The 26214-nt window shown below is 43.0% G+C and overlaps 2 protein-coding genes across 3 annotated transcripts; both read right to left on the bottom strand.

Annotated features, from left to right (window-relative positions):
• Positions 1–2303: 2303 nt before the first annotated feature.
• Positions 2304–6535, bottom strand: TACSTD2 (tumor associated calcium signal transducer 2). Its single transcript, XM_074545711.1, has one exon. The coding sequence runs from the start codon at positions 4854–4856 to the stop codon at positions 3927–3929; it is 930 nt and encodes a 309-aa protein (XP_074401812.1). The 5' UTR covers positions 4857–6535; the 3' UTR covers positions 2304–3926.
• Positions 6536–7526: 991 nt separating this feature from the next.
• On the bottom strand, positions 7527–25998 carry MYSM1 (Myb like, SWIRM and MPN domains 1). 2 transcript variants are annotated; one of them, XM_074545706.1, is made up of 20 exons: positions 25850–25998; positions 23921–23996; positions 23659–23729; positions 23326–23403; positions 23172–23198; positions 22587–22665; positions 21972–22070; positions 20638–21386; positions 19674–19804; positions 18709–18812; positions 17799–17876; positions 16625–16713; positions 16251–16305; positions 16122–16172; positions 15233–15307; positions 14072–14260; positions 13803–13935; positions 11659–11764; positions 11482–11539; positions 7527–10695 (listed from the first exon to the last, which is right to left on the bottom strand). In XM_074545706.1, exons 1-20 carry the CDS (start codon positions 25906–25908, stop codon positions 10537–10539), a joined length of 2466 nt encoding a protein of 821 aa, XP_074401807.1. In that variant the 5' UTR covers positions 25909–25998; the 3' UTR covers positions 7527–10536. The 2 variants fall into 2 exon arrangements, with proteins under 2 accessions (XP_074401807.1, XP_074401808.1); XM_074545707.1 differs by having other exon boundaries at positions 11482–11536.
• Positions 25999–26214: the final 216 nt, after the last annotated feature.

Below are 26214 nucleotides of genomic sequence, written 5' to 3'. Positions count from 1 at the left end.
AAGCCTGGTACAGGAGATTTGCTTAGAACTGCTGAAAAATATTAGTAAAATTCTGGAAACTCGTTTTTCCTGCTTTGATAGCAATGGTAATGACTAAAGATTAATTTTAGCATTGACCAAAAAAAAAAAAAAAAAGTAATTGCAGTATTTAAAACCCTGGGGCAAATCAGAGGAAATGCTTTGGAAAGGATAATTATACCTGTATAAGGAAGATCTGTTTAATAGCATTAACTGGCCCAATTAAAGAGAAGTGGAGGAAGGGCCAATCTGTTACTTCTTTAACTGTACACTGAAAAAGCAGTTTCAATATTTGAACAGTAAATACTGGTTTGGTTTTTTCCAGGATGATTCCCCAAGGTTTAAACATTTTAAGAAGCATTGAAGGGATCTTGTCTCCAGGTGTCCATAACATCCCAGAGGTGTTTCAAGAGGGACATGGCAGTCGGTAAAATTCTCATCTGGCATAATCCCATTCTAAACATCCCTAAAAGATAATTCTTAAGTGAGGGAAGATGGGACAAAAAGAGGATTCTTTGCTGTTCCACAACAGCAGCAGGTTGGACTGTTTGCCAGTGCAGAGTGGTGAGGGCAGAGGAGGATCTGCTGCCAGGAGTTTTCCCCAGGGCTTCCCTGCTCTCACAAACAGTGATGTGTGTGTGTTTTTAATGCAGGTGTGGAGCACACAGGTGTGTGCACACAGCAACACCTACCAACCAACACGGGCATTTCATGTCAGAGCATTCCAGGGCACATACTCAGAGATATCAGCAGGCATGGATTTTACCAGGGGGAGTAGAGAAAACAGAGTTTAAGAGGGTTTTAATCCTCATCTTTCATTTCCTTGCTGTAGTGCTGCCATTGCTTCTGGCACTGTGCTCAGATCGTGAGTGGTACAAAAGTTTTAGTTGAAAGCAAAGGCCAAAGCTCGGTTGGTGCAGTTGCCCAGGGGTAGTGGCACTGTGTGCACAGGGCAGCGCTGGCCTCTTCAGAGTTGGAGTGCAGAGAGGGGATTTCTTTTCTCTGCATGTGTTTAATTTGAGCTTCCCAAAGCAGCCAGTTGGAACTGCAGAACGTAATTTAGGCAACAGCCAGCTCTGGCATTGTCAAAGCAAGCACACCCCCCTTTATAACCCAAATAGGCAGCAGCACAAAGGCACTCTCTGCTATCACCCACAGAACCCAGAACCCACTGCAGACAGCACAGGGAATAATTACTTAAATAAAACAAGCAAACATTCCATTAAAACAGGATGATGTAATCAGGAAATGGATGGCTAGAAATTTTAGAGTTAACAGCACAAAATCTGAATAGTAAAAAGCATTTTCATTTTGCAAAGTTTAAAGCTGAAAAGGGGCTCATTGTCTCTTTTCCAGTGAGAATTTCAGGAGTGGTAAGAAGTCAAACAGGCAGGATGTGATGGGCTGTTACAGTAAAATACAAGATCTGCCACGTGCAAAAAAGGTTTGGTGTGAGATGTGGCAGGAGAGAAATGAGCACTCAGCAGGAGCAATGGGTCTGTTTGGTTTATTCAAGTCCACATCCTACAGTAGCTCTACACAGTTTTATTCAAGTAGAATGATCCAGTCCAAGGAGAGGTTCTCTGAGCCCTGTGCTTCAATTAATCTAATTTTATTGATTAACTGCAGATACCTTATTCCTCCTATTAACCAACCCTAGGGCATTTCCAGTCCCTGACCAATGTGCAGTCCACTGTGCTGAAGGACTTAGCAAAGAAATAACCAACCACAACTCAAGGCTTTCATGGGGCAGTTCTTTAATGAATAATAAAAATTTGAATGGCACCACCACAGCCTCTCTTCTCAATCTCAGCTACTAAAAATAAAAGCAGGAGCCAAGGAAAGATGCTGACACTGTTACCTGTTAAGATTTTTTTCAACAATTAGTCACTTTATCCTCTCCTACTGAATGTTATGTCCAAATGTTTATATAATAATATAAAATCTCATTATTCACCTTGAAAAAAATATTTTTTCCTATGATGGAAAAGAGAAAAATGCAGGGATTTTAAAAGACTGGTGAAAGCCACCGTAGATGTCCAGAAAAGACTGCACATCTCGTGATCCCTGATTGAGGGACAGCACCAGCCTCTCAAACACATGGCTTTGATCTGCTCTGCATAAGTTAACAAATTGGTTAAGCAGTGTACTTGGAAAATTTTAATTCTCATCCTATGTTTCTTCAGCTGAGGGCTGCTCAGCTCTAGATTTTTAATTATAAATGGCTACTTGTGAAATTGTGTGGAGTTAGGCTAAGTCCTGAGTTTTCCTATGACATGGCCTAGATCTCAAATTCTCACTTCATCGTCTCTCAGACAAGTGTGTATTCCTGACTGACAAACAACCAGCTTCAACATGTTGCTGTAAGGCACACAATGAATTATAGACCCTGCTCCAAAACTGGGAATGTATTAATGCTGCTGCTGCAATTGCATACAAATCTAATTTTGGGAAAACGTGATGCATCTGCCCCAAAGTATGTAACCAGGATTTTCCAGCAGGTAAGTGTGAGGTCAAATGGAAATGCTGCATGTTGAACCAGATGTTATTACCCAACAGTGTCTATAAACAAGGCAGAATCAGAATCAAAGCCTCTTGCCTTTTTTCACTGATAGCCTTTCCATTCAGTAGAACTAGAGCTGCATTTTGGTGCTTTGCTGTGGAAGCAGCACATTCCTGACTGTTGTTAGAATTACAAATGAGCAACACTGAAACTAATTCAGAGAAGAAAAAAGCTGCTGGGCCTGTGGCAGTGCCCAGGTGGAGCAGGTGCTGCTGCAGGAAGCAGAGAGTGATGGACTTGGACATCCACATGCAGCACAGAGAACGGAACTGACAATATCCCAACGTTCAACAAGCAGCATTATTTTTTTAAAATGTCCTTCACGGTGGGTATGACTCTCCAAACCAGGAATGCAGCAGATGAGTAGGTAGCAAAGCAGTCCAGTTGTGTATTGAGCAAATTCCAAGTTCAGTAATTACACTCTGCTCTTAAATTCCCCCCACAGCTCAGTTGGAATAAAGCTCTTTTTTTCTGCCTGTCCCAGAGCATTGTGCAGTGTTTCTGTGAAGCTGTACAACACTGGAAAATATCTCCTCCCATTAAAACTGCAAGGGAATTGAGGTAGACAGAAAGTTATTACTGTAGTTGGAATGTGGGCAGAACACCAAGGTTCACTTACACTTGCATGGGGATCAAGAGATCTTTGTTGACGAGGAGTGTCAGACCCTTATTAAAGAGCACAAGTGGGAATAGCTCACTGTGCTGCCTGAATACAGACCCAGGAACTTGGAATCTCCACCTCTGGAAGGGACCCAACACCTGGGATGTTTCCTAACAAATCATTCTGTAAAAGCCTCTGATATTGCAGAGTATCTTAGCATTATCTTATATGGTTATTTAGTAATATTCATGAAATTATTTGCTGATAAAAAAAAGTTCCAGAAACTTTTGTTTTTCAAAGCCCCCATGAACTAAAACCAAACTGCATTTTAAAAAAGTCTACCATGAGAAAAGCAGCAATATAGCCCAAATATGCTGAGGGAACTGTTTTAATTTCAGTAAATAGATACACCAAGAACCCCACAGAGTATTTAAGTATTTAAGCAATCTGAGCCAGGCCTGCAGCAGGACTGAAAGCCTTCTGTGTTATGTTAAATAGACAGCTGTAACAGTTTTCTTACCCTCCAAAGCAGGAGTCATTTAAAATATTTAGGTAACTGACTCCCAAATTCATTTCTACCCCAAAAATTTATTCTTACTAAACAAGAATAATTTAGAACATTCACTGTACAAATTCCTGCAGGAAGGAAAAAACTCCACATCCATCACATACACCGAGTCTGTTCTTTGTATTTTGTGCCTTTTTTTTTCCTTTTCTTCCTGTAGTTGCCATTCTTCTTTCAGCTCAGGGCAGCTCTGAGCTTGGGGCTTTAATTTCCCTCATTTCTTTACACTCGAATTTTTTATATGTCCTTGTGCGCAGCCACCTGAGGCCGAGCAGCACGGCGAGGCCGATGCCAGCAGTGAGGAGCACCACGGTGACCACGGCACCAATGCCGGCTGCCAGCTGCCTCATGGAGAACTCTGGGGGCTTTTCATCCACGTAGTAAATCCCGAGCTTCTCAATGGCCAGAGCATCTCCATTGACTGACACAGTTAATTTGCTATTGGATGGGAACACTGAGTCATTGTTCACGTCTTTTTCAAAGTAATAGGCCGCGTCAGCTATATCTACATCCCACCTGGGCTTCTTGTTCTGCTCCAGGCGGATTTGGATGAGGGGGGGCTCGTACTTGATGGCAGCGATGTACTTGGGGTGCAGCTTGTACCTGCTCTCAAAGAGCTGCGTCAGGGCCTTGGCCACGGCGGGAAGGGCGAAGGTGCTGGAGCTCCTCTTGTGTGTCAGCTCGATGTAGATCCACCTGGTGCGCACCAGCTCGCTGCAGCTCAGGCTGCTGCCTCCCCTCTCGCTCCTGCGCACACCCGCCGTGTTCACGCACCAGCAGCTGCTGGACCGGTTGCACTGCCGGGCCTTGAACACGCCGCTGTCCTCGCACTCGGGGTCGTACATGCCGTCGCTGTCGGACACCGCCTGGGGAGGTCTCCAGAGGCGCTTCTCCTTCAGGGGGATCATTTCTGCCTTCATCAGGAAGCATTTGGAAGTCAGGGTTGAGCAGTCTACAGGGTGATGTGAACCTGCCAGCCTGCAGGTGCAGTTCCCTGGGCCGTCCTGGGCACACACTGCCCACTTGTTGGTCGCACAGGTACAGCTGTTGTGGGCTGGTGAAGCGACTGCCAGCAGCAAACCCAGCACAACCCCAAAGAGAGGCTCCATAGTGCAGGAGAAAAGCACAGATAAAGTCCTGAGCGACAGCAGGCAGCATCCAAAGCTTTAATCCACTGATGGAGGCTGCTCATTCCTACACACTAGCGTGCTGCTCCCTTTATTGATTCAAATCAGACCCACCAAACAGGTTCTTCTTCCAAAACAACTGCCATCTCCTTCCCAAATCCCAGTCAACAGCTTCCCAGCTCCCTGTTAGCTCTCAGGGAGTGGCACTTGCCTCCAGCTGCCTCCCTCGCTCCTGCTTGATGAAGAAACAACAGGGAAGAAAAGAGCAGCCAAGCTCCTGCCATGGGCTCCCGTTATGGATTAAAGACAAGCAGCTGGCCCTTTTCCTTATTTAGACTTTGTATGGACTGTATGCAAATGGCTGTTTAAGAGGTTCTCCCACTTCTGCAGGAAGTCCTACTCCTCCACTTCCATCATGGCTGTTCCTGTGTCTTTCACTGCACAGCATCTCTTATCATTCCACTATCTAGATTCTTATCAGTTATGGACTTTCTACTTTCATAGCTTTATTAAATAAAGCCTTTGGGAGTTTGATGGTTGCTGCCTGGGGCAACTGCTGTTCCAAGAGGAATCACAGCTGATCAGGCTGATGGCTGCTCTCCTGCAGAAACCAGCCTCATTTTCCAGCATGGAAAGCTTCTCTCCCACCTTCCCTTAGGCACATGCTCATTCCAAGGCAGCGCTAGGAATACTGATTGTCATGCTTATGTTGCCCTTACAAAGTTGTTTGTTATTTCTTAAGAAATTTTTCAATCTGAACTTTAATAATGCCTGTCACAGAACACTCCAGTGGCTCCCAACTCTCCCAGTGATCTACAAACCTGTCTTACCATTTCCATGTGCTTTGGCAGCAGCTGACAAAGATTTTCCAGTTTGCATTAAGTCAATGCCATTCATCTGATTTGTCAAACCCTGTCAGACTGTTTAGAAATCATTATTTTGAGAGCAGTGATGAGCACAGAGCAGTGTGTGCACTGCACTCCCAGCCACGTGCCCTGCAGTCAGCTCCTACCTGGGAGCTGCTCACCTGAGCACTGCCCCACTTCCAGCTGCCAGCTCCTGCACTCGTGGCTCTGTGCACACTGGGGAGGACCCTACCTGCCAGGGAATGGCTGTAAAATCAGAGCTCCACATGGAAATGGGATGTAAATACCCTCTGCCAAAGCAGGACACAACCTGGATATTCCTTCAGGTAGTAATAACTGCAGTTAGCTTTCTTGGAAAATAATTGAGATCTACAGCTAAAACTATTATTAAAACTGCCAGGTAAGTCAATTTGTCATGTTGATGATTCTGTAATAGTTTAGCAACTCTTTTCCCATTTCTAAGTCATTCATTTACCCACGCTACAATAATGTCCTTTTTTCTTTTAATTTTCACATCCTTCCTTCAAAGTCAAAATCCATTTAACTATCACCTATCTCCTCATATCTTGTCTCTATTTTATTTCACAGTATTTAAATGCCAAATGTGAAATATAGTTCAAAATAAAAGTGCACTTCTTCATTGACTTTTTCTTTTATTGGTGGATTTTCCCCTCTGTAAATAAGGAAGGAATGGACTTATTTTAAAGACAAGTTTTTCCAACTATATATATCTCCAACTACATATATATATATATGTGTGTGTATATATATATATCCAACTACATATATATATATGTGTGTATATATATATCCAACTACTTATATATATCTATTTTTAATATGTAATGCCTCTATGACACCAAAAAAAGTATTATTTCTTTTAATCCATGCTAAGCTGCAACAGTACTACAAGAGTTAATTATTTAGAACAGCAGGCTGTAAAAGGAATAATCCTGTAGGAAATGTGGAGTGCATTATTTCTTTAGTGATCTCTGCTTCCATGGAAACAATTTCTCAGCACAATTCTAAACCTTGTAAAAGTAGGGCACTAGGTCTCTGTAAAGCAGCAATTAAACAACCCGAATACTTTTATCTAGGCCATTAAATACTTTGTCCAGCATCACATGTGATTACAGTGCTCACTGGGATGTTAAACCACCGGCTGCTTCCTGTGGGGATGGATGAAATCCTTATCCCTCACTTCCTTGGGGGGCACAGCACCAGCACAGCACCTCTGCCTCCTGCGCAGATGCTCGGGGTGCTCAGCTGTGCCACACCCCCCTTTTGGGGTGCTCAGCTGTGCCACACCCCCCTTTTGGGGTGCACTGTCCTCCTCCACAGCCTCTCTTGGCCCTTCAGCCTCCCTGCCCTCATGGCTCAGCCCTGCCCAGCACACCTGGATCGGATCGGGGGAGGGAATGCGGCTGATGGAAAGGGATCTTTCCTTCAGGATGTGCCCCTGCCAACCCCTCACATTGAACACTGGGGTACCATCCCAGCCCCAGCATCCCTGGATCATCTCCTGCTGGAGCCTAAAGCACAGCGGCTGCAAAACAAGGAGGGAAACACCTCCCTGTCGAGGCGCTCCTGCCCGGATGCGCTCCCTGGCGCAAATTCACCAAACGCGCTGCTAAGAAGAGTTTCGCTCCGAGCTCCGAACCGCTCCCGCAGAGCTGTGACAAAGCTCCCTCTGCTGGAACCCAGCTTTACTCTGGCACTCGGTCAGCGCCACCGACACGACACAAAAACATTCCAGAGACAAGGTGTTACAAATACAGACACATCGTTCTGGGTATTGCATGTGCAGCCTTTATTAGTAGACTCTTGTCTGTCATCAGGCAGAAACAGCAGAGAAGCAAGCAAAGGAAAAAAGTCCTGAATGAATATCAATGGCAACAGTGTTAACTTTTCACTTGGTTATGGATTTTGGTTTTTTCAACTGAATTGTTTTTGGCAAGTTGGTTAGTCTAAAAAAAATAAAAGTCGGGATATTCCCTCCCCTTGCACACAAGATCTGTATCCCTGTGAGGCAGCACTGCTGGTAACTGGGAGAGCAAAACATGATTCAGCCAACAAATGCCCAGAGGGATATTTGCCAGAAGTAACATCTTGGGAGGGGTTGTTTGGGTTTATTTTGTGGGCTTTTGTTAATTTCTTTTTTCATTTCCTAACCTGTTGAATTCCAGTTTTAAGTGTATCATTCTACCCTCTACTCAAGGATTTCTCATGTCCTGAGCAACAACTTGGTATGGTGTAACACTGGTCCTAAGGAAAGGAACAGCAGATTAGTCTGCACAGGTCCACTGAAACAAAGCCTGGATGGGGAAAAAAAGCTTTTTAATACAAAATTTTCATGCCTAAAATGTGTTTGGTAGAATGGGTATATTAGTTAAACAGGTTTTTATTTCCTGGGAAGCATGCAACTTCCAAATTCATCTCATTAACCACTCAGTGAAACTAAATGATGAAAAGTAGGTTAGTTTATTTTCTTACCCTGCCTCCTGTCAACAAAATCATTACTCAGCATCACAACTGTGCTCTTTCCAATTCCTATAGAATTCTGTGTGCTAGACTGGATCCTGATGGTACAAGCATTGTATTTTCTCCACACCACCCTGCAACAAACACTTGGAACTCTGGGGCTTTTATCTGTATATCAAAGGCTCAATCCTGCCCATGTCCTCAGAAAAATTGCTTCAAAAGTCTGGGTTCCTCAAAAATTTCCTTACATAACACCACTGTTAAACACAATAATACAACTGTGTGATTTTACCTCAGTGAAAAGAGGGAAGTAAGTAAAGGACATTGTAAAGAGGGAAGCAGCCAGGACATTGTCAGCACCACCTGGGTAATCCTGACCCATCCCTAAAGGGCTGGGAACTGTGTGGACAATGAGCAGTATCTGCTTTGTGGTGCTGTGACAAAATGTGTTCAAAATTCTCCTCCCAGCAGCTCTAACTGGAACTGTCAGCACAGTGACACTGGGAGATTTTCCAGAAATCTGCAAAACTGCAACACAACTCCCCGTGACTGAGGAGGAGGAGGAGGAATGTTCTCCCACCTGGAGTGCAGCCCAGCCAGGAATCCAGGAATCCTTGCAACAGTGGTGGCCAGGAAGCCCCAGAGATGAGAGTTTAGAGCAAATGCAGACTGAGCCAGCAGGCCAGAGAGAGGTGGATACACCCAGTGGTAAATTACACACAGTAGTGAGGCCTCCAGCTGTGCACCAGCACATCTGAACACAGAGAGCACACAACACCCACCAGCACTTTTGAGTCCACAGCTCTTAAAAGTGGGAAAATCTCTGAATTTCAAGGGCTCACATTTTCATCTGCTCAAGTTCTGCTCCCTCCCCTTAGTGACAGAGAGATTCATGGGGCCTGATAAAAATATAACATTAACTTCCCATAAAGGAGTTCCCTCCTTGGGATGCAACTCTATGATTTTAAAGCTTTTCAAACTCTTTATACAAACAAAAAGCTGAAACATATCAAATCTCAAAATTCCATTTATGTTATGTAGAACTATATATATATACACACATATATTTCCTTAAAATAAAAATTGGGTCCACTGTCTCCCCTCTAGATATAAACTCCAAGTCTTGCTTGAAACTTTCAAATATATTTTAGACCTCTCTGTGAAACTCTGGCCAAGATAAACATGTGGAAATAGTAATACCTGTAGACAAGTCAAGTTTCCTTAGTATTTAGAAAGCAACATTTAAAGCACATTTTTTTCTAAAAAGATTCACAGTGATGCAGCTCATGAAACATTTCCAAGTTGCAATCAGGAAACTTCTCAATCAAGATCAATCTGTGACTGATTTATCTAAATATATACCTGTATGAAATCCTAACTGAGGAACTGATATAAACAAATGTTTTTCTGTTGAACTGTACATTATAGAGAAGACTCTGAATATAAAAGTGGGGATCAAAAACACACATCCATTTTGTGTTCAAAAACACAAATCCTTTTCTGCTTGTAACACTCAGTTTGCCATCAGTCAGGAGCTCTGGTTTCCACAGGAAACAGTGGCAATTAGAAGTGGACAAACCACAATGATCTGGAGAACAACATAAAACCTCCCTGTAGAATGGAAGGTCAGAAAGAGGTAACCTGTAGTAAGACAGGAGTTATCATTTCCACTGGAAACAAGCACAGCCACTACTGAAAAGTCATGAAACTTGTCAGCCTTTTCTCCCCAATATATAAGCAGGATGGCAAAGAATATGCCAAAAAGCTACTTGACCAACAAAATCAATGGGGGAAAGTAATAAGAAAAAGAATAGTAAAAAAAGAAATTGGGTGATGTATTTTGCTACAACTGGATGAAACTTCTTACTGGACACCAGGAAACTCTGAGCTACAAAACTCTCATTTAAGTTTTCCTTTTGTGAACTCATTCAAACTCACACTGCCTAAAGCAAAGGAACAAATCCATTCTGATTTAGAGGTGCACTTGTAGATAAAAACATTAGAGAAAATTCCCAAACTGAAAGACTTGAGAGAGGACAAGCTCTCCTTGCAGACTGGTGCACAGCATTCCTGACAGGGTGTCCCTCCCATACACCAGGCTGGTCAATCATTACCTCCATGGCACTCATCAGCATTAACATTCCTCAGGCACACAGGTCACACATCAGGAGCTTTCAAAGTGTTTTTCAACCACAACCATGAGATGACACTGGATTCTTAACAGTCACTACTAAAAGGGATAACAATTCTGAAAGAGTTGACATAATGGAGAGGAGGGGAAGAAATTCAAAAATGAAATCAAAATTCCAAAGCCATCACACTGGCAGTTGTTGTGAATGTTCATTCTCATTTCCTTCAGCATCTTTTTCACTCTTGTATGTGGAAAGGAATAAGTTCTCTATCTGAGTCAAGAACTCTTCAGCAATGAGGCAGTTTGTTACCTTGCCCAAAGTCTTCCTCATGCACTCCAAAAGCTAGGCAAAAGAAAAGGAAATCTGTTTTAAATTGTCATTTCCCCCCTCTTTTGTGTGGTAAGTATTGCAAAGAGATTTTTATTTACTTATTTAGCATGAACACTACAAAAAGTGTTTATACATTATAAATTTAAAAGGAACAGGGTGATCTAAACCCAAGTCTTAAAAACCAACAGCTACATTTCAGAGCACTCTACCAACTCAAGTTTAGATTTACACTTTATAAGTAAAGATGCATTGAGAGGGAACAAAAAAAAATCAATGTGTGCAATTACTGTGTGCAAGTTTTCTTTTTATGTCTTTTGCTTTGGGCAGAGTTTGTGTCTTGTTTGTGCCATAATGGTACAGCTGCCACTAGTCAGGGCTCCAGAGCAGTGACTACATTGGAAAATTAAAGTTCCTATTATCCATGACAAACATGGCAAGGCATTATTTTACTGATGGAACAAAGGACCAGGAAGGCCAAATCTGCTCCTGAGACGTGCAGGCCTTGACACTGAAAGCACACAAAATGCTGAGAGAGACCTGAGTAATTAATTGCCATTAATTCCTCTCCAAACTGAGGGTCAAACTTGGTGCCTGCACATAACCATCCCCACCTCTCTGAGAGGAGGACCTTTATTTTCACTGTGTTTTAAGTAAATAAGCTGTGCCACAAAAAGAATTTATTATCATTAATTTACATCTCTGATTTGTAAAAGTGTAACTCCAGGTGACTTCTGACATGAAACAGATTTGGATTTTAAAAAACATCTACCATAAAAAAGTTAAGAGAAGAAAACTTACTTTCTGCAAACAAGTCAGGTCAGAATCTCTATGAAAAATTTTATCCATGGGGACACTGCTGTGGGAAGAAAAACAAACAGGAGTGCTGGAGAAAGCAGCCATGGGTCTTGACTGAAACGTAACAATAAATGTATAAAAATTCCAATCTGGCTCTTTGTAACAGAAGTGGACACAAACCTGTGGCAAAATCTGTATTTCTCAATTATCCACCTTGTTTTTTCAAATACTAATTCCCACTGAGGCTCCTCCAACATCTGCTCCATTTCAAATTTGTAGGGCAGGCCTGCAACCAATTGAAGATCATTATTCAGTGTTTCTGCTACACTGCACTGTTTCTTTGCCTGTTCAGTTTAGGTGCAATTCCTTCCCTCCCCATAACTGTTCCTCATTTGTTACTGCCTGCAGAAGCCTGGAGCTCTGTTGCTTGACAACATTCAGGAGGTTAAAGGATGATGTGTTTTGGATTCCAAATTTAATTCTGGTGGGAGTAGGAACAAATCTGTTCTGCTCCCTGCCCTTGCCAATTCCCATTCCATAATGAAGGACAGAAATCTACAGCAAATCCAGAAATGAAAAAAACGAATCGAGTGTTTCTAACTTAGCTGCACTGTTGTAGTGTAAGAGTTATATGGTTATAAAATTAATAAAAAAGGTTTAGTTTTTCAGTATGAATGGGTTGATGGTAAAGTGCTGACTATTGTTCTCAATTTCAAAGGAAATTTGCTCAGAATTGAAGAAATTCTTCTAGTTTACTGCAGGTGGGGGAAGAGAATTCTAGAAAATATTTTAAAAGAATCATCAAAAACTTATTTGCCTAACACAGTTAGTTTACCAAAAATCAGGGAGCAAGAAACAGACTGTACATTTCAGTGAATCATTTCCAAAGAGCCAGAGGAGATGGCATTTTGTAAAACCTTGATTTCAGGAGCTGAACAGAAATCTGAAATCCTCTGACAGAAAATGCTCATGACTACAAAAATGTCTAATTCTCAGGGCAATAGAGTTTGTCAGTATTTTAACTCCCCCTAAAAAGGGTGGGATGTGTGGGAGAAGAGGATGAAATGCAGGAGTCTGAGGGTGGCAAACAGGAACTGGGGCACAGATGTGGCCACTGCTGCCCCTGCCCCAGGACTGCAGTGGGGCTCCCTTGTCTGCTTCCACTGGAAAAAACAGAAAAAACTGTGGGCTCACAAGGCCAAGAGAACTGGAAACCTTGGAGTGTGGATGCAAAAACCAGGACTTCATAAATAGAGGGAGGAAGAGAGAGAACAGGAAGGTACCAGAACCATCTACTGTTATCAGGGGAATTTTCATCAAATCCATGTCAAGAAAAGAGCAGAAGATCTGATCATCACTTGCAGTACAGCAAATTTTATGTGTTATGTCCTTTACTGTTCAAGAAAGGAAAAGACCCTGTTTTCATGAAATGCCAATGGTATTTTTAATCAGGAATTTGTTCCCTTAGGTGGGGGTTCATGCCAGCACCATTTCAGCTTTCATGCCTTGTGCTGCCCTGGACAGCTGGCACATTTCTTTGATCCTCTGACCTGCTGAATGCCACGTTACACAAAAATTAAGGATTTTTGGCCACTGTAGCAGCCAATTCTGCTATTTACTTCACTCTCCTTGAGCAGAGAATCTGTTCAGAATGTTGTAATGCAGGCCAAGTAAGACATGGGAAACAGTTTCTAAGCTGTTCACATGGATTCTGTATGTAAATAACAGGGACTTGTGTCTCAACCCTATCACTTCTTTCAGGAATTGTGAGAACTACTAATACAGAAGATCAATCTTGTATGTATTTATAGCTGTATATATATATAGTTGTATATCAGTGTATATTGTTGTATATAGTTGTATATTGTTGTATATAGTTGTATATATAGTTGTATAGTTGTATATAGTTGTATATTCTAGTTGTATATATATAGCTGTATATATATTATAGCTGTATATATATATAGTTGTATATTCCTATCCTGACAGCACAGACAACCACAGGTTTATTCTCGCAGTGAAATTCCTGTGTTTATCCAGCACATGTTGCCATTATAAATGACACCATTTATATAATGCCAATATATATATATTGGCATTATATACATATATATTTATATATTATATATAAATATATATTTATAATATATGGTATTATATTACCAATAATACCATATATTATAAATATATAATATATGGTATTATATTACCAATGGCATAATATATGGTATTATATTACCAATATAAATTCATAAATACTGATTTCTCAGGTGCAAAACCAGACATCTTCCCCTCAACACACTGGATTAAACAGGGGTACTTACGATAGGAACCATCAGAACTGATCTCATCACTAATGACCAGACAGGTGATCTGGGAATAGGGAAGAGGATTATTCCTGTTGTAAGGGCTTATGATCATCCCGATGAACATGGCACCACCCCTGGAGAAATAGCTCTAAAAAACACCAAAATACAAAAATCCAGTCTTATTGAGAGCAGCGAAGCTGAAACCTACAGAAACCTACACTGGTGCAGCAGTGCAGAGCCCAGGGAGCCTGAGGCTGCAGGGTGCCGGCGTGTCCGTGCCGTACCTGGTACTTGGCCTGCGTGTCGATGTCGCGGATGGAGGGGCTGGGCTCGAAGGCGGGGTGCGAGTGGTACCAGCCGATCACGCGGAAGCCGCGCGCTGCCAGCGACTCCGAGGCCTGCGTCTGCGACACCGGGTCCATCTCGCACTGCAGGCCTGTGCTCAGGCTGTTGCACGGCTCTGCTGTGCACACCTGGGGAGAGAACCTCCGGCTGCAGCAGTGCAAGGAGCCTCCTCAGGCTGCCCTGTCCTGCACTGTGCCCACAGTAACCCCCGCAGCGCTACAGGCTGGGGATGGTGTGGCTGGACAGAAAGGGGACCTGGGGGTATTGGTCAACAGCCAGCTGAACATGAGCCAGCAGTGTGCCCTCGGGCCAAGAAGGCCAATGGCTCCTGGCCTGTGTCAGGAATACAGAGGTCATTCTGTCCCTGCACTCGGCACTGGTGAGGCCACACCTTGAATGCTGTGCCCAGCTCTGGCCCCTCAGTCTGGGAAGAATCTTTGGACACTTAAGCGCGTCCAGAGGAGACAACAAGGCTGGAGAGGGGCTGGGAACACAAACCCTGTGAGGAACCCCTGAGGGAGATGGGGGTGCTCAGCCTGCAGAAAAGGAGACTCAGGGCTGCCCCCATCACTCTCACAGCTCCTGAAAGAGGCCTGTGCTCAGCTGGGGCTGGGCTCTTTCTGCAGCAGCACTGACACAGCCTCAAGCTGCACCAAGGGAAATACAAGTTGAATATTAAGAAAAAGTTTTTCACTGAAAGAGTGATAAAGTTCTGGAATGGCTGCCCAGGGAGGTGGTGAAGTCACCATCCCTGGGTGTGTTCTAAAAAAGCCTGGATGTGGCACTGGGTGCCATGGTTTAGTTGAGGTGTTGGGGCTGGGTTGGACTCAATGATCTTGAAGGTCTCTTCTAACCTGATGATTCTGTGAATCAGTTACAAAAAACTTACAGAGTTTTAAAAGGCATTTACTAGATCTTGCTCATGATGCAGTTGATACATGAGTGTAAGCTTAACTTTCATATTTCAAGACTACAGTAATGAATTTCAACTTTAATATATATTAATTGCCTTTTAGAAATAAGTTACATCTATTCAAATTGTAACTATGGTCATTTCAGTTTTAATATAATACAGAAAATGTGAAAAGATAAACACTTACTTCCACAATTTTATCAGCTTCAGAGTACTTTCCACCGAGCAGCCCAATCACTTCTGCCAGAGACACGTGAGAGTGCTGGAATAAAATCAAACAAGTAGTAAAGTCCAAGTTGTGGGATTTCTCACAAGGCAGTGACTTCTCAAGGATATGTAGAAAAAAACCTCAAGACTCTCAAATACCCAGTACTTCCATTTAAAGCAAACAGAAAAGATTAAATTTGCTTATTATATACACACCACAGATGTAGTGCAAGAATGCAACACTTCCATACACAAGGCAATGTGTATGGAAGTTCAAAAACTGCAGCCTGGGCAGTGCTGAACAACTGCACACATTTTGGTACAGCCTGTTATTCTTGGAAAAAACCCACACATTGCTCTGCAAACACAAAATCAATTCCCAGACTGGGAGAAAATGAAGCCATAGATTTCAGAAGGGCAGTCTGTTTCAGAAAGTAGCTTTAAGCAAATTAAAGTATGACAGAGAGTAGTGAGTAGTAAAGCTCTCAGTAAAGTAGCAAAGCTCTTATGAGTTTTTCCAGAAGGTCAATAGTTGTATATTAAGCATAATACCAAACCCATTCATTTTAGGGGCTTTATTTAATACTAGATTCTCACTTCTAGGTCTGACTGGAAAAAAATTACAGAATAGTTTTGAAAGGAACCTTAATGATTTTCTCATTATCCCCCCTGCCATGGACAGGGACACCTTCCATTAGAACAGGTTGTTCAGAGCTCCACCCAACCTGGCCTTGAACACTTCCAGGGAAGGAGCAGCCACAGCTTCTCTCTTTTATTTTCTTTGTCTTGTTATGTTGCTCATTAAAAACAAGAACCAAACCCACAGCACACACATCACAGCTTTTTGAAAGATAAAACTTAATGCTCACCAAATCCATTATTAAAAGTGCTTCAGAAGACACTTTCACCTGAAAGGGCTCCTGAAATGATAAACACAATGATAAGAAAAGTAACCCAAGCAATGGAGCCCTCTCAGTAATTCACTCAGAGGTACATACCTGCTTTTCTTCCGTGAACAAACAGCATGGTATCAGCTGAAAGGGATCAAAGGAACTATAAAATGAAAGAAAATTTCTCTAAAGATGTAGGACAGTCAGGAAACTTTTCAAGTTTCCCACTGTCTCCTTGACAGAGGAGGAATAACCTTGTTGTTTTCACTGGATTTTCTCATCCCATACTAGGATGGCTTCCACCAAATACCAAAATTTCACTTCCCACACTCCTGAATTCCAGCACAGAACATCTGAAAAGCATCCCTGCTATTTCAGACCAGGATACATATTAATGCTGTGTAGGGTTCCAGCCTGACACTTCACAGGACATTTGTTCCATTTCTGGCAGGTCTATGTTTGAACATGATGTGATCAAATACCTTTTGATTTGTCTCGAACCTTTAGAAGATTTTGCAGGTTTCAGTTTTTCTTCCTCTCTCCTTCTTGCTAATTCTTCAGCTGAGAGATGCTGAAAAGATTTTTTAAAAACTTGAATGTTTCAATGGCTGAAGTGCTTTTTCAGCCCTGATTGCAAAACCAGCCCAGAATGAATTCTTGATATCCCTGCCCTCTTAATATAATTTGTGTATTACAAGACTACTCAGGATAGAGGCAACAGCCATGGCAGAACCAAGCAGGGTGGCAGAAATGACAATCTGAGATCAGGTCCACAAGGTGCCTGATAAGAGAATTCTCTCACTCTCCAAATCATTCAAATTCAGTAAAATCACAGCCCACATCACAAATCAGGTGTAAATCCAGATGTGACCATCTGCCATTACAAACCACAGCCAGAGTTCATCATGCCCCCTCCTTATGGATGTTTTCAACCTTTCTTTCCATCCAAATATGTATTTTAAAGGAAATGTTGGAATTATTAACCCACAGTTACTCAAAAATAGGTATGCCATGATACCATGATGGTAGTAATTGTTACAGGTAATTACTGAAAGGCTGAAAATTAAGAGGGCTTTGTATAAAGGAAAATTTGATGTTTAGTTTTTCACTTTTGATGTAATTTGTAATTGTAGATACAGACATGTATTTTCTTTCCAATTCTCCCATAAAATATTTAACCTTGCATTAATTTTTTAAGCACTTAATAAACCACAGTATTACTGGGGATATTGCTAGTAGCAGAATTAATATTAGGAACTCATTATCACCTGCATAATGAGCACAAGGAAACCATACAGGACTGAAAAAAATAACATTTAAATGTTATTCTCCCATCCCATACCGTTACCCTTAAGGCAGTTAACTGAAAGCAACGGGTCATGAAATCTCCTACAAGACAAGGCAATGAGTTTTATGGGCACAAAACCCCTGTGCAAACCCCAAATGCAGCTGATTAATCAGCATGAAGATGTGCCAGCTGCTGCAGTACTTTCAAATTACACTTCCACAGGAGAGGCTGAATCCCTATGACACAGCTGTTCCCTTGTCTGTTTGATGCAACAGCACCAGCCAGCAATCAGCAGGAACTGATTCCTGGTAATTTAAGGTGATTTTAAGGTGAGGATTTAAGGTGAGGTTAAAACACAGGAGGGTTACCTCAAATGTCTGTCCTTCCAAATCCTTTGCATCACACCAGTTTCCCCACGGGTCCCGCACTCGCCGTCTTCTCGTGCGCTGAGGAAAGAAACCACCATGAGTCAAATCACCCTGGAAAAACTGAATTCCTTCATCCAGGCAGCCAAAGGACATTGTCCAAAAGGCACTGCCCCAGCAATGATACTGACACTCCAACACGTTCCCAGAAAATAAAGAACACTCTGGATTTCTGTAGAATTAAGTAGTTCATGATCCCCCAAGAATTATCATCAGTAAAGTTTTTGGAGTTTAAGGCTGTAGAGCCTGTTAGTGTTCCATGGAGTATCAGCACTCCTGACAGCACCTGGGTACTGATATCCAGCTCTGAATTAATGCTCAGACAACACACAAAGCTATAAACTCAGTGTATTTACATTAAGTGTATGCTACAGTTCTTCACATTTCAATTTATTATTTTTAAAGTGGGATTGATTTAGTTCTCCTCTCATCAACTGATTTACTTTGCTGTGAAGTACTTAAAAGTGTGGATATAAAAATTAACTCTGGCAAGCCTTGGTAATTCATGCAATTATAAATGAGTTACTGCTGCATTTAATTGTGTGCACAGGGCTCTCAGTAAGCCATAACATATACCTACTGTACTGAAATGCAAGCAACTTACTCACACACTGCAATGCACTTTAATGTTTTGTGGCTAACAAATGATGGGGAAGAGGGGGTTCAGGCTGCAAGGGAAGGCCTGCAAAACAGCTGAGTGAAGTTCCTGAAGCAAGACTGACCCCTGAATCACAGGGCACCCTAAGGAAACTGCAACCTGAGTGAGAGGAGACATTCCCCGAGGTGCCCTGGCCTGTAAATAAATTCAAGCTGGGAAGGTTTTCCCCTTGTCCCCGCTGCCCCCAGGCTGTACCATGGACTGCAGGCGCTGGGCCAGCTGATAGGCTTCCACCGTGTCCTTGCCCTCCCTGCAGCGGCTCCTGTCGGCGGGCTGCGGCCGGTTGTACACGGCCTGCTCTGCGGGACACACAGGGGACAAATCCCGTGTCAGCAGAGCTCAGGGCTGCTCAGCACTGCCACACACACACAGGAGTGACACGGGTAAGTGACAACAGCAAATGGCACAGGGAGAAAGAAAATAGAAACCTCACAGCAAAGACATCTCTTGATAGTCATAATTCTGAGCGGTGACGTAGCCTTCTCCCGCCACACTTTTAAAACAACAAAACCTCCTCCTCGTTCTTTCTAAATAATTTTTAAAAACTTACTTTGGACAAAATGTAATTGCAGGACATTGCTCCTCTCCTAGGTGACTGTCATTCAGACCAAAAATCATTGAGAGCCTCTAAACCAACATCAAGGTACAGACGCACATTCACTTTTAACAGTTCACCTAATTTTAACACTTGAATTGTTTAAAAAGTAGCCCTCAGGATGAATTAGTCCTGAGGATTTTGTTTAAAATGTAGCCCTGAAGGCATAGGTATTTATTTAGAAAATTGTTACAATTTATTGTGGGAAAAGAAACAATTACTTGAATTCTACCTTGTAAGAAGGGCAGAATTTCAGACAGTTGGTATCAGGACACACAGAAAAGCATGAAACAAAACAGACATCCCAGCAACTGCTGTGTGATTAAACACGGGAAAAGAAAAATAAAAAGAAAAATAGAAGGTTTGGTGTAAGCCTAAAATTTCTAATCCTGTTAATAGGTTACAAGCCCTTCGAGATTTTCCAAAGTTATGAGGGACAATCTGAAACAAGGTCCTTCCTAGCACGGATGAATGTGCATGCTCTGTGTGAGCAGCACACACACCCTAGTGCTGGGCAGTCCCTGCAGCAGCAGAGGCTCTGTACTGACTGCTCTAACAGCATTACCACAGCCGAAGTTGATGGCTCCTATGAGCTCCAGGTAGGTGTGGATGCGCCCGATGCAGTTCACGTCCCCGCAGTTCTTCAGGCCGGGCCGCACCGAGGTCTTGTTCAGGTATTTGGGTTTGCATCTCTCCCTAAAACAAAGCACAGCACCTGGTCAAACAGCAGAACAAACCACGGGGGGTGAAGGAATTGGGGGACTTTAACTGAGGTCCTGTTTTCACTCTCTGTGCATTTGTTTTTCTTCCTTTAAGCTGATACTGAATTCTCAGTTAACACTCCTCTGGTGTCGAATGGAATTTTAGTCTCTCTTTGCAACTAGAAGCTGTCAGAGCACAAGACAACTGAATGAGGACAGAGCTAAACTCAGTAATTCTTTCTGCTTCAAAGCAAGCACAAACCAAAACTGGCAGCCAAATTATCTTGAGCCTTCTACTACAAGTCACTATGTTTCCTTACACCACTCCTGTGCAGATGGAATATAAAATATTTAAGTGCACAAGCACCAGTCCAAATTGATTCTGAATTTGAGGCATTCCTTTGGTCAACACTATTTGCTCTAGCACAGACTATTGCTTCTTGCTGCCTTTCTGTAAAGGCAGAGCTATGGAATTAAAGCCATTGGTTATTTTAAGGAACCATTTGTTAAAACCATTCTTATGCATAGGATGGCAAAAATGGCAAGGAAATAGCACAGCCAAAATAAATGCAGCCTGTTCTGGTACAGAACATTCATTTTCTTAATGCTTCAAAGTATTTTCATTGCTCAGCTTCCAGAATGCCAGAGAAAAAAAAAATCAGGAAGATGCAAAAGAAGTATTAATAATGAATGTTCTTCACTGGCAAGCTACCACACAATTAATTTCACTCTATTCAGAAGTAAGCTATTAGTGCTAAGTAGTGTTTTAACTACATCAGACCAGGACATCTTAATCACTTATTTCAGTAAAAATTTAATGCATCTCACCACTGATCCAAAATATAATTCCTGATTTTCAAATAACGCTCTGGTGTTTTGGCCTGGCGCCCTTCAAAGAATTCGGGAATAGCTTGCTTCTCTTCTTCCAGAATGATGCTTCTGTCAACCTCCACTTCTTGATCAGGTGGCTTCAGCTCCTCTGCTTCCTCTTGATGATCTTCATCCCCTTGGCAGGGAGAAGGAAAAAGCAATCCATTGTCAGCCAGGTCTCTTTGCTCCTCACTGAGCTCCTGATCGGCTCCTTGTGCAGGACATGTGACTGGTCCGCTTTGCTCAGCTTTCTCAACAAGATTGTTGTACTGCTGGTAATCCAAATTCACAGATTTATCCCCATTCAGGTGCTGGGAACACGTTGCTGCCACAGCAGGAAATACCAAAGCATCCATTGGCTCTGGCCTGGTGTGCTGAGGCTCTTCTTTAGGCAAAGCAGTTGCAGAACTGTGGCCAGCAGATGAAAAACCTTGTTCCACTGCTTTTGTTTCTACAGCTGGACTTTTTGGGATAACAGATAATTCAGATTTTCCTGTTTCTTGCTGGAAGGCAGGAGTGAGCAGTTCATCCATGTCATCAGTTATGTCCACTTCCTCATCATCTGAGAGCTTCTCGATTTTCACCGCGTTCAGGTTGGGGTCTGCACGGCCTCTCAAGCTTCCAGCTTCCATTCCTGCCCCATCTTCCATGGGAAGGCTGCTCCCACACTGACTTTGCTCTTCTTTTTCTGAATCACCATTTTTTGCCTTAGGAAAATATAAATCACTTTTAGGTGGGAAAAACAAGCCAAAATCATCTACATCCCAAATAATCAGGAGTGTTTTATTTGAACAGCAGATATTCTGAAGTGTTTCTTCTTTAATTTATCGTTTTAATTTAGTTTAATCCATTGCAACTGACTTTTGGGATTATAGGTATGCTTTAGGCCAAATATAAATTTACATTCTAGTCAAAAAGCCCCAGAAAGTAGTTATTCCTTCTTAAAGCCCATGAAATCTCAAATAAGGCTGAAGCTAAATCTACAACACACAGCAGAAAGAGCTGTGTAATAGAAAACCAGTATTTTCAGACTAACAACCAACAGTGCTAGGGACCACAATTATACTGCATTTATTGTTTAGTTATACCAGCAATAAAACCAGTGGTCACTCTAGGAATTTGAAACCAGGCCTGACTTCACATTTAAATCTGCAAATAACGATATTCCACTTCTCTGAATACAGGAATGAATAGAATACCTGCTTTGACAGCAGTGCCCTGCAAAGACAGATTAAAACCAAGCTAGCCATGGGCAAACACCTTTTTGCCAGCCCCAGGGATGCCCCATTTACCTTGTTCCTGAAGTACTGCCGAGCATAGCTCTTGACTTGCAGGACCGTTCGAGTGCCGATCAGTTTGGCAATTTTCGTCCACCTGCGGCCAAATTTCACCTGAAATTCAAAGCCCATGGAAGTGACCCCGACTGTGACATCACAGACATGGCACTGTACATGTCAAATGAGCTCAAAACCTCATTATTCATTAAAATGCACAAACACTACAGCAAACCCATGGTAGAGAACCTCACTATTTATGTTCTACCAAGAAGGAAACTGCATCCAGCAGTAAGAATTATTTTTATTCTTAACTGAAGGATCTTCTTCACCCATTTCAGGCACTCTGCTGCCTGTTATCCCAAGGAATTCTTGTGCTTGGCAAAGCAAACCCTTTTAGAATTGGCACAACCATATAATCTCTGCAGACCTTACAACAGTAAAGGTTGTAAGGTTTGCAGAGTAAGGATTTTACTCTATTACCTGATTTGTCTTCAGAACACACTCTACTATACTTCTCATAGTTAATGCAGCATTGTGATTATACAACATGCTTATTCAGGTCAAGTACTTTACTGTTTAAGATAAACTCATTAATTCAATTTAAAATATTATATATATAAACAAACTCACCAGTCCTTGTTCAAACAGCTCTTTTTCCTCTGCTGTCCACTTCAAGGAACAGCCAGGTGATTTTGTGGGTGAGCGCACCCTGGGAATGCAGGAAGCAGAAATCAGTGATTTCCCAAATCCAAATATTCTCCAATCCCAGTCACTCAAGGCACCCTCTGATGGAAGGACTATTCCCCATCTTTGGCAAAACTCAAAGTATTGTTCTAAACATGAATATGACTCATAAAAAAATACTGAAAATCTCATCAGCTTCTCCATCATGATGGGAGATTCAAAGCAACTCAATATTTATCAGTGACCAATGGCACAGAAATACATCAAAGCAGGCAACAGAAAAGTTCAGGTGAAAAGGCAACTAGAATTAACAAATTTTTATCATAAAGATCACTGTGCTACCAAAAAACTCCCCAAAACCTGGTTCACTCTAGCCTCTTGTTACACATAATATTTCTTCCTGTTGAAAGGTGTCTTGAATAATTTTTATACAGTCAAACAAAACAAACTTTAATTTTTTTAAAATAGTATCTGGTAACAAAATCAGACATCATACTTAAAAATGCAATTCAATTGTTAAAATTTACATACATGACTTTTCCAGTTTTCTTATGTGGGCTGCAAATGCAAGAGTGAAAATAAAAATTAGTAATTGTGTTGCTGGTGCACATCCAGCAAATAAGAAGGATTTTAGAAGGACTTTTCATTTGTACTCAGCTAGCTAAGAATTTTTCCCAGACCTTACCTTTTCATAGATCTTTTCTCCACTTCCTTTTGGTTGAGCCATATTTTTTCAGAAAGTGATTTATTAGATAAATAATACCTGAAAGAGTCATTAAGTAAATTTTCAAGGCATCAGAGATATTTGTACATGTGAGAATTTTAGTAATCAGGTAAATTACACTGCTTCAGAATTACCCAGCTGTAGAAACAAATACTGCAGGATTTCTGCCATCTACCCAGAAGTTGACAGGGCTTCAGTCACCTTAACAGGCAAAGATTTGTCCGGTTCTTTTGGAAATAAGAAGTTTTTTGGCATTCTACAGGAAAACATAAACCCAAATCAGCAAAAGGATACTCTTCCTCCAGCAACATCTTCTCAATGACAGCCCTGTTTTCTTCACTAATGCTGCTGTCCAACGTCCAGGGCTGCAAACAACAAAAACACATTTTAATATCTCAATTCTGTCACACTGTACTTGAGTACTGACAAGAAATAGTTTGTAAAAGTAAGGAAGAAGCAGTGGTTAAAAACCCAAAACATCATGTACATGGAGGGAAGAGAGAACACAAGCTCTGATAACCTTGCTACAAGCAGCATTAATTAAAAAAATACTTACAAGACTGTTGCCAGTTCTCCAAGATGAATCAAGATAGTGATCCTGCAGCAGGCTTGATGCTGTGTTTTCATGCTCTCTGAAAGAGATTCCAGTACTCAGAACCATTGTATTTTTAATATTGAATGTCATTGAGTTGTATTACCTCCACCTAACATTTCTACATCTTATCCCCAATAAGGTAAAAGCATTTTCTTAAGGCTTCTTAAAGGCAAACTGCTTTTCCTGCTGAGGAAAGCTCCTGCTTGCACAAGGTCTAATAGAATCCTGTCATACAGGGTTGTTAAAGCCATAGAGTAAAATTTGGGAATGATTTGGTTGGAAGATCATCTCAATCCAACCCTCTGCCATGGACAGGGACATCTCCCACCAGACCAGGCTGCTCCAAGCCCTGTCCAACCTGGCCAGGGCTCACCACCCTTACAGGGAAGAGTTTCATCTCGTGCTCATACAGACTTCATTCATTTTACGTTTAATTTTTTCTGTAAATAATTAGAGATTTGTCACTGATTAATGTCATTGATCAACTTCTTTTTATTTTCACGCAGCATAAGATCTCCTCAGGAATTTGTGTTTTCAAAAATCTTTACTTCCAGAACATTGTCTTGTCTGAAGACTAATTAGCCCTACATTCCCTGCAGTGCCACTAAATTAAACTCACCTACTGCTCTGAACTGCTTTGTGCAGCATTTCAAACATCTCTTCATAGGATAAAGGATCAGGATGAGTCTCCATGTCCAAGGATCAATACAACTCCTTCTTTTTGAGCCTACCCTGGAGAGGGTGGGATCAAGAGCCCCCTTTGCCAGCAGCCTGTCTGCAGCAGTGGCAGGGGCTACTTGAGGGCAGTACCTCTGCTACAAACCTCTCATTCTCTCCAGCAGCTGCAAGTGCTGGATTTGAGGCATTGCAGTCACTGCCTACTCACTTCAGCATCCCTTATCTGTGAATTTGCTGAACCTAGAAAGCCATTGGAATGTTGGGCTGCATCAAAACAGCACGGCCAGCAGGGCTTTGCTCTGGTGAGACCTCACCTGGAGTGAGGTGCTGCATCCAGCTCTGAGGGTCCCCAACATAAGAAGGCCATGGAAGTGTTGGAGCAAGCCAACAATGTTGATAAGAGCAGTGGAACACCTTCCCTACAAAGGCTGGGAGAGCTGGGGATGCTCAGCCTGAAGGAGAGAAGCTTGTGTGGAGACCTGATAGCAAACTTGCACTGTCTGGAAGGGCTACAGGGAAGCTGGAGCGGGACTCTTTGCAGGAACTGTAGTGATAGGACAAGGATTAATGGGTAGGAACTGAAAGACGGAAAAATTTTATTAGATATTAGGAAGAAATTCTTTACTTGGGGATGGTGATGCCCTGGCACAGGTTACCCAGGGAGACTGTGGATGCCCAAGCCCTGGCAGCGTTCAAAGTCAGACTGAATAAAGCCTTGAGCAATTTGGTGTAGTGGCAAATATCCCTGTTCATGGCAGGGGGGCTGGGATTAGAAGATCTTCAATGTCCCTTCCAGTCCCTAACATTCTATGAACCCGTTTTCTGCACTTCCCTCCGGGCATTCAGCTTCCTGAGCCTCCCTCGCTAACAGTTACACAACCCAGCACCTTCTCCATGGGTATTTTAAGGATTCTCCCAGCAGCCTCGCAGCGCCGTTGCGGGCTGTGGGGGATCCCATCACGGCGGTTCTCCTCACACCAGCGCTATCACAGCCCCGTTCTCTGTGCCCTTCCCGACGATGCCCCGCACCGGCGCTGCCCCCTCTCCACGGGCACCCCGTGACACTCCAAGGTCTCTCCCGGAGCGGCGGGAAGCGCCCGGCCCGGGCCGCCCCCTCAAGAGCGGCTCTCCCCTCACGCTGCCTGCCCGCCCGCCGCGGGGCACGGGGCGCGCCGACCGAGCCGCAGCGAGCCCCTCGCGGCCCTCACTCACCCCGGCGCGGCCGCAGCGTCCCCCTCGATATCCACCTCCGGCTCCTCCGCCGCCGCCATGACAGCGGGCCCGGCGCTATCGCGGGAAGGGGCGGACCCGGCGGCGCCGAGATGGGCGGGAGCAGCGCCCCGAGGAGCGGAGGCGGAGATGGGGCTGCGATAGGCGGAGCGCAGGGCGGCTGGGGCGGGCGGCGAGCTGAGGGACAGGGCCGGGCAGTGAGGGGACGTGGCCGGGAAGTGGGGGGTCACGGCTGGACTGAGGGGACATGGCCACCGCTGACGGGTCACGGCCGGACTGAGGGGACATGGCCGGGAACAGGAGGAGCATGGGCGGACCGAGGGGACATGGCCGGGAGCTGAGGCGGC

Source organism: Zonotrichia albicollis, chromosome 8, assembly GCF_047830755.1.
Source record: "Zonotrichia albicollis isolate bZonAlb1 chromosome 8, bZonAlb1.hap1, whole genome shotgun sequence".
NCBI classification, from domain to species: Eukaryota; Metazoa; Chordata; class Aves; order Passeriformes; family Passerellidae; genus Zonotrichia; species Zonotrichia albicollis.
Note: the sequence above shows the minus strand (reverse complement) of the source record. Positions and strands in the feature narration are given on the sequence as shown.

Coding starts and splice junctions, on each gene's coding strand:
- TACSTD2 (XM_074545711.1), bottom strand. CDS start 4,856: ATGGAGCCTCTCTTTGGGGTTGTGCTGGGTTTGCTGCTGGCAGTCGCT.
- MYSM1 (XM_074545706.1), bottom strand. CDS start 25,908: ATGGCGGCGGCGGAGGAGCCGGAGGTGGATATCGAGGGGGACGCTGCG. Junction 23,404..23,658: donor AAGATGTTGCTGGAGGAAGA/GTATCCTTTTGC, acceptor TGACTCTTTCAG/GTATTATTTATCTAATAAAT. Junction 18,813..19,673: donor AGCCATCAACTTCGGCTGTG/GTAATGCTGTTA, acceptor TGTGTCCCGCAG/AGCAGGCCGTGTACAACCGG.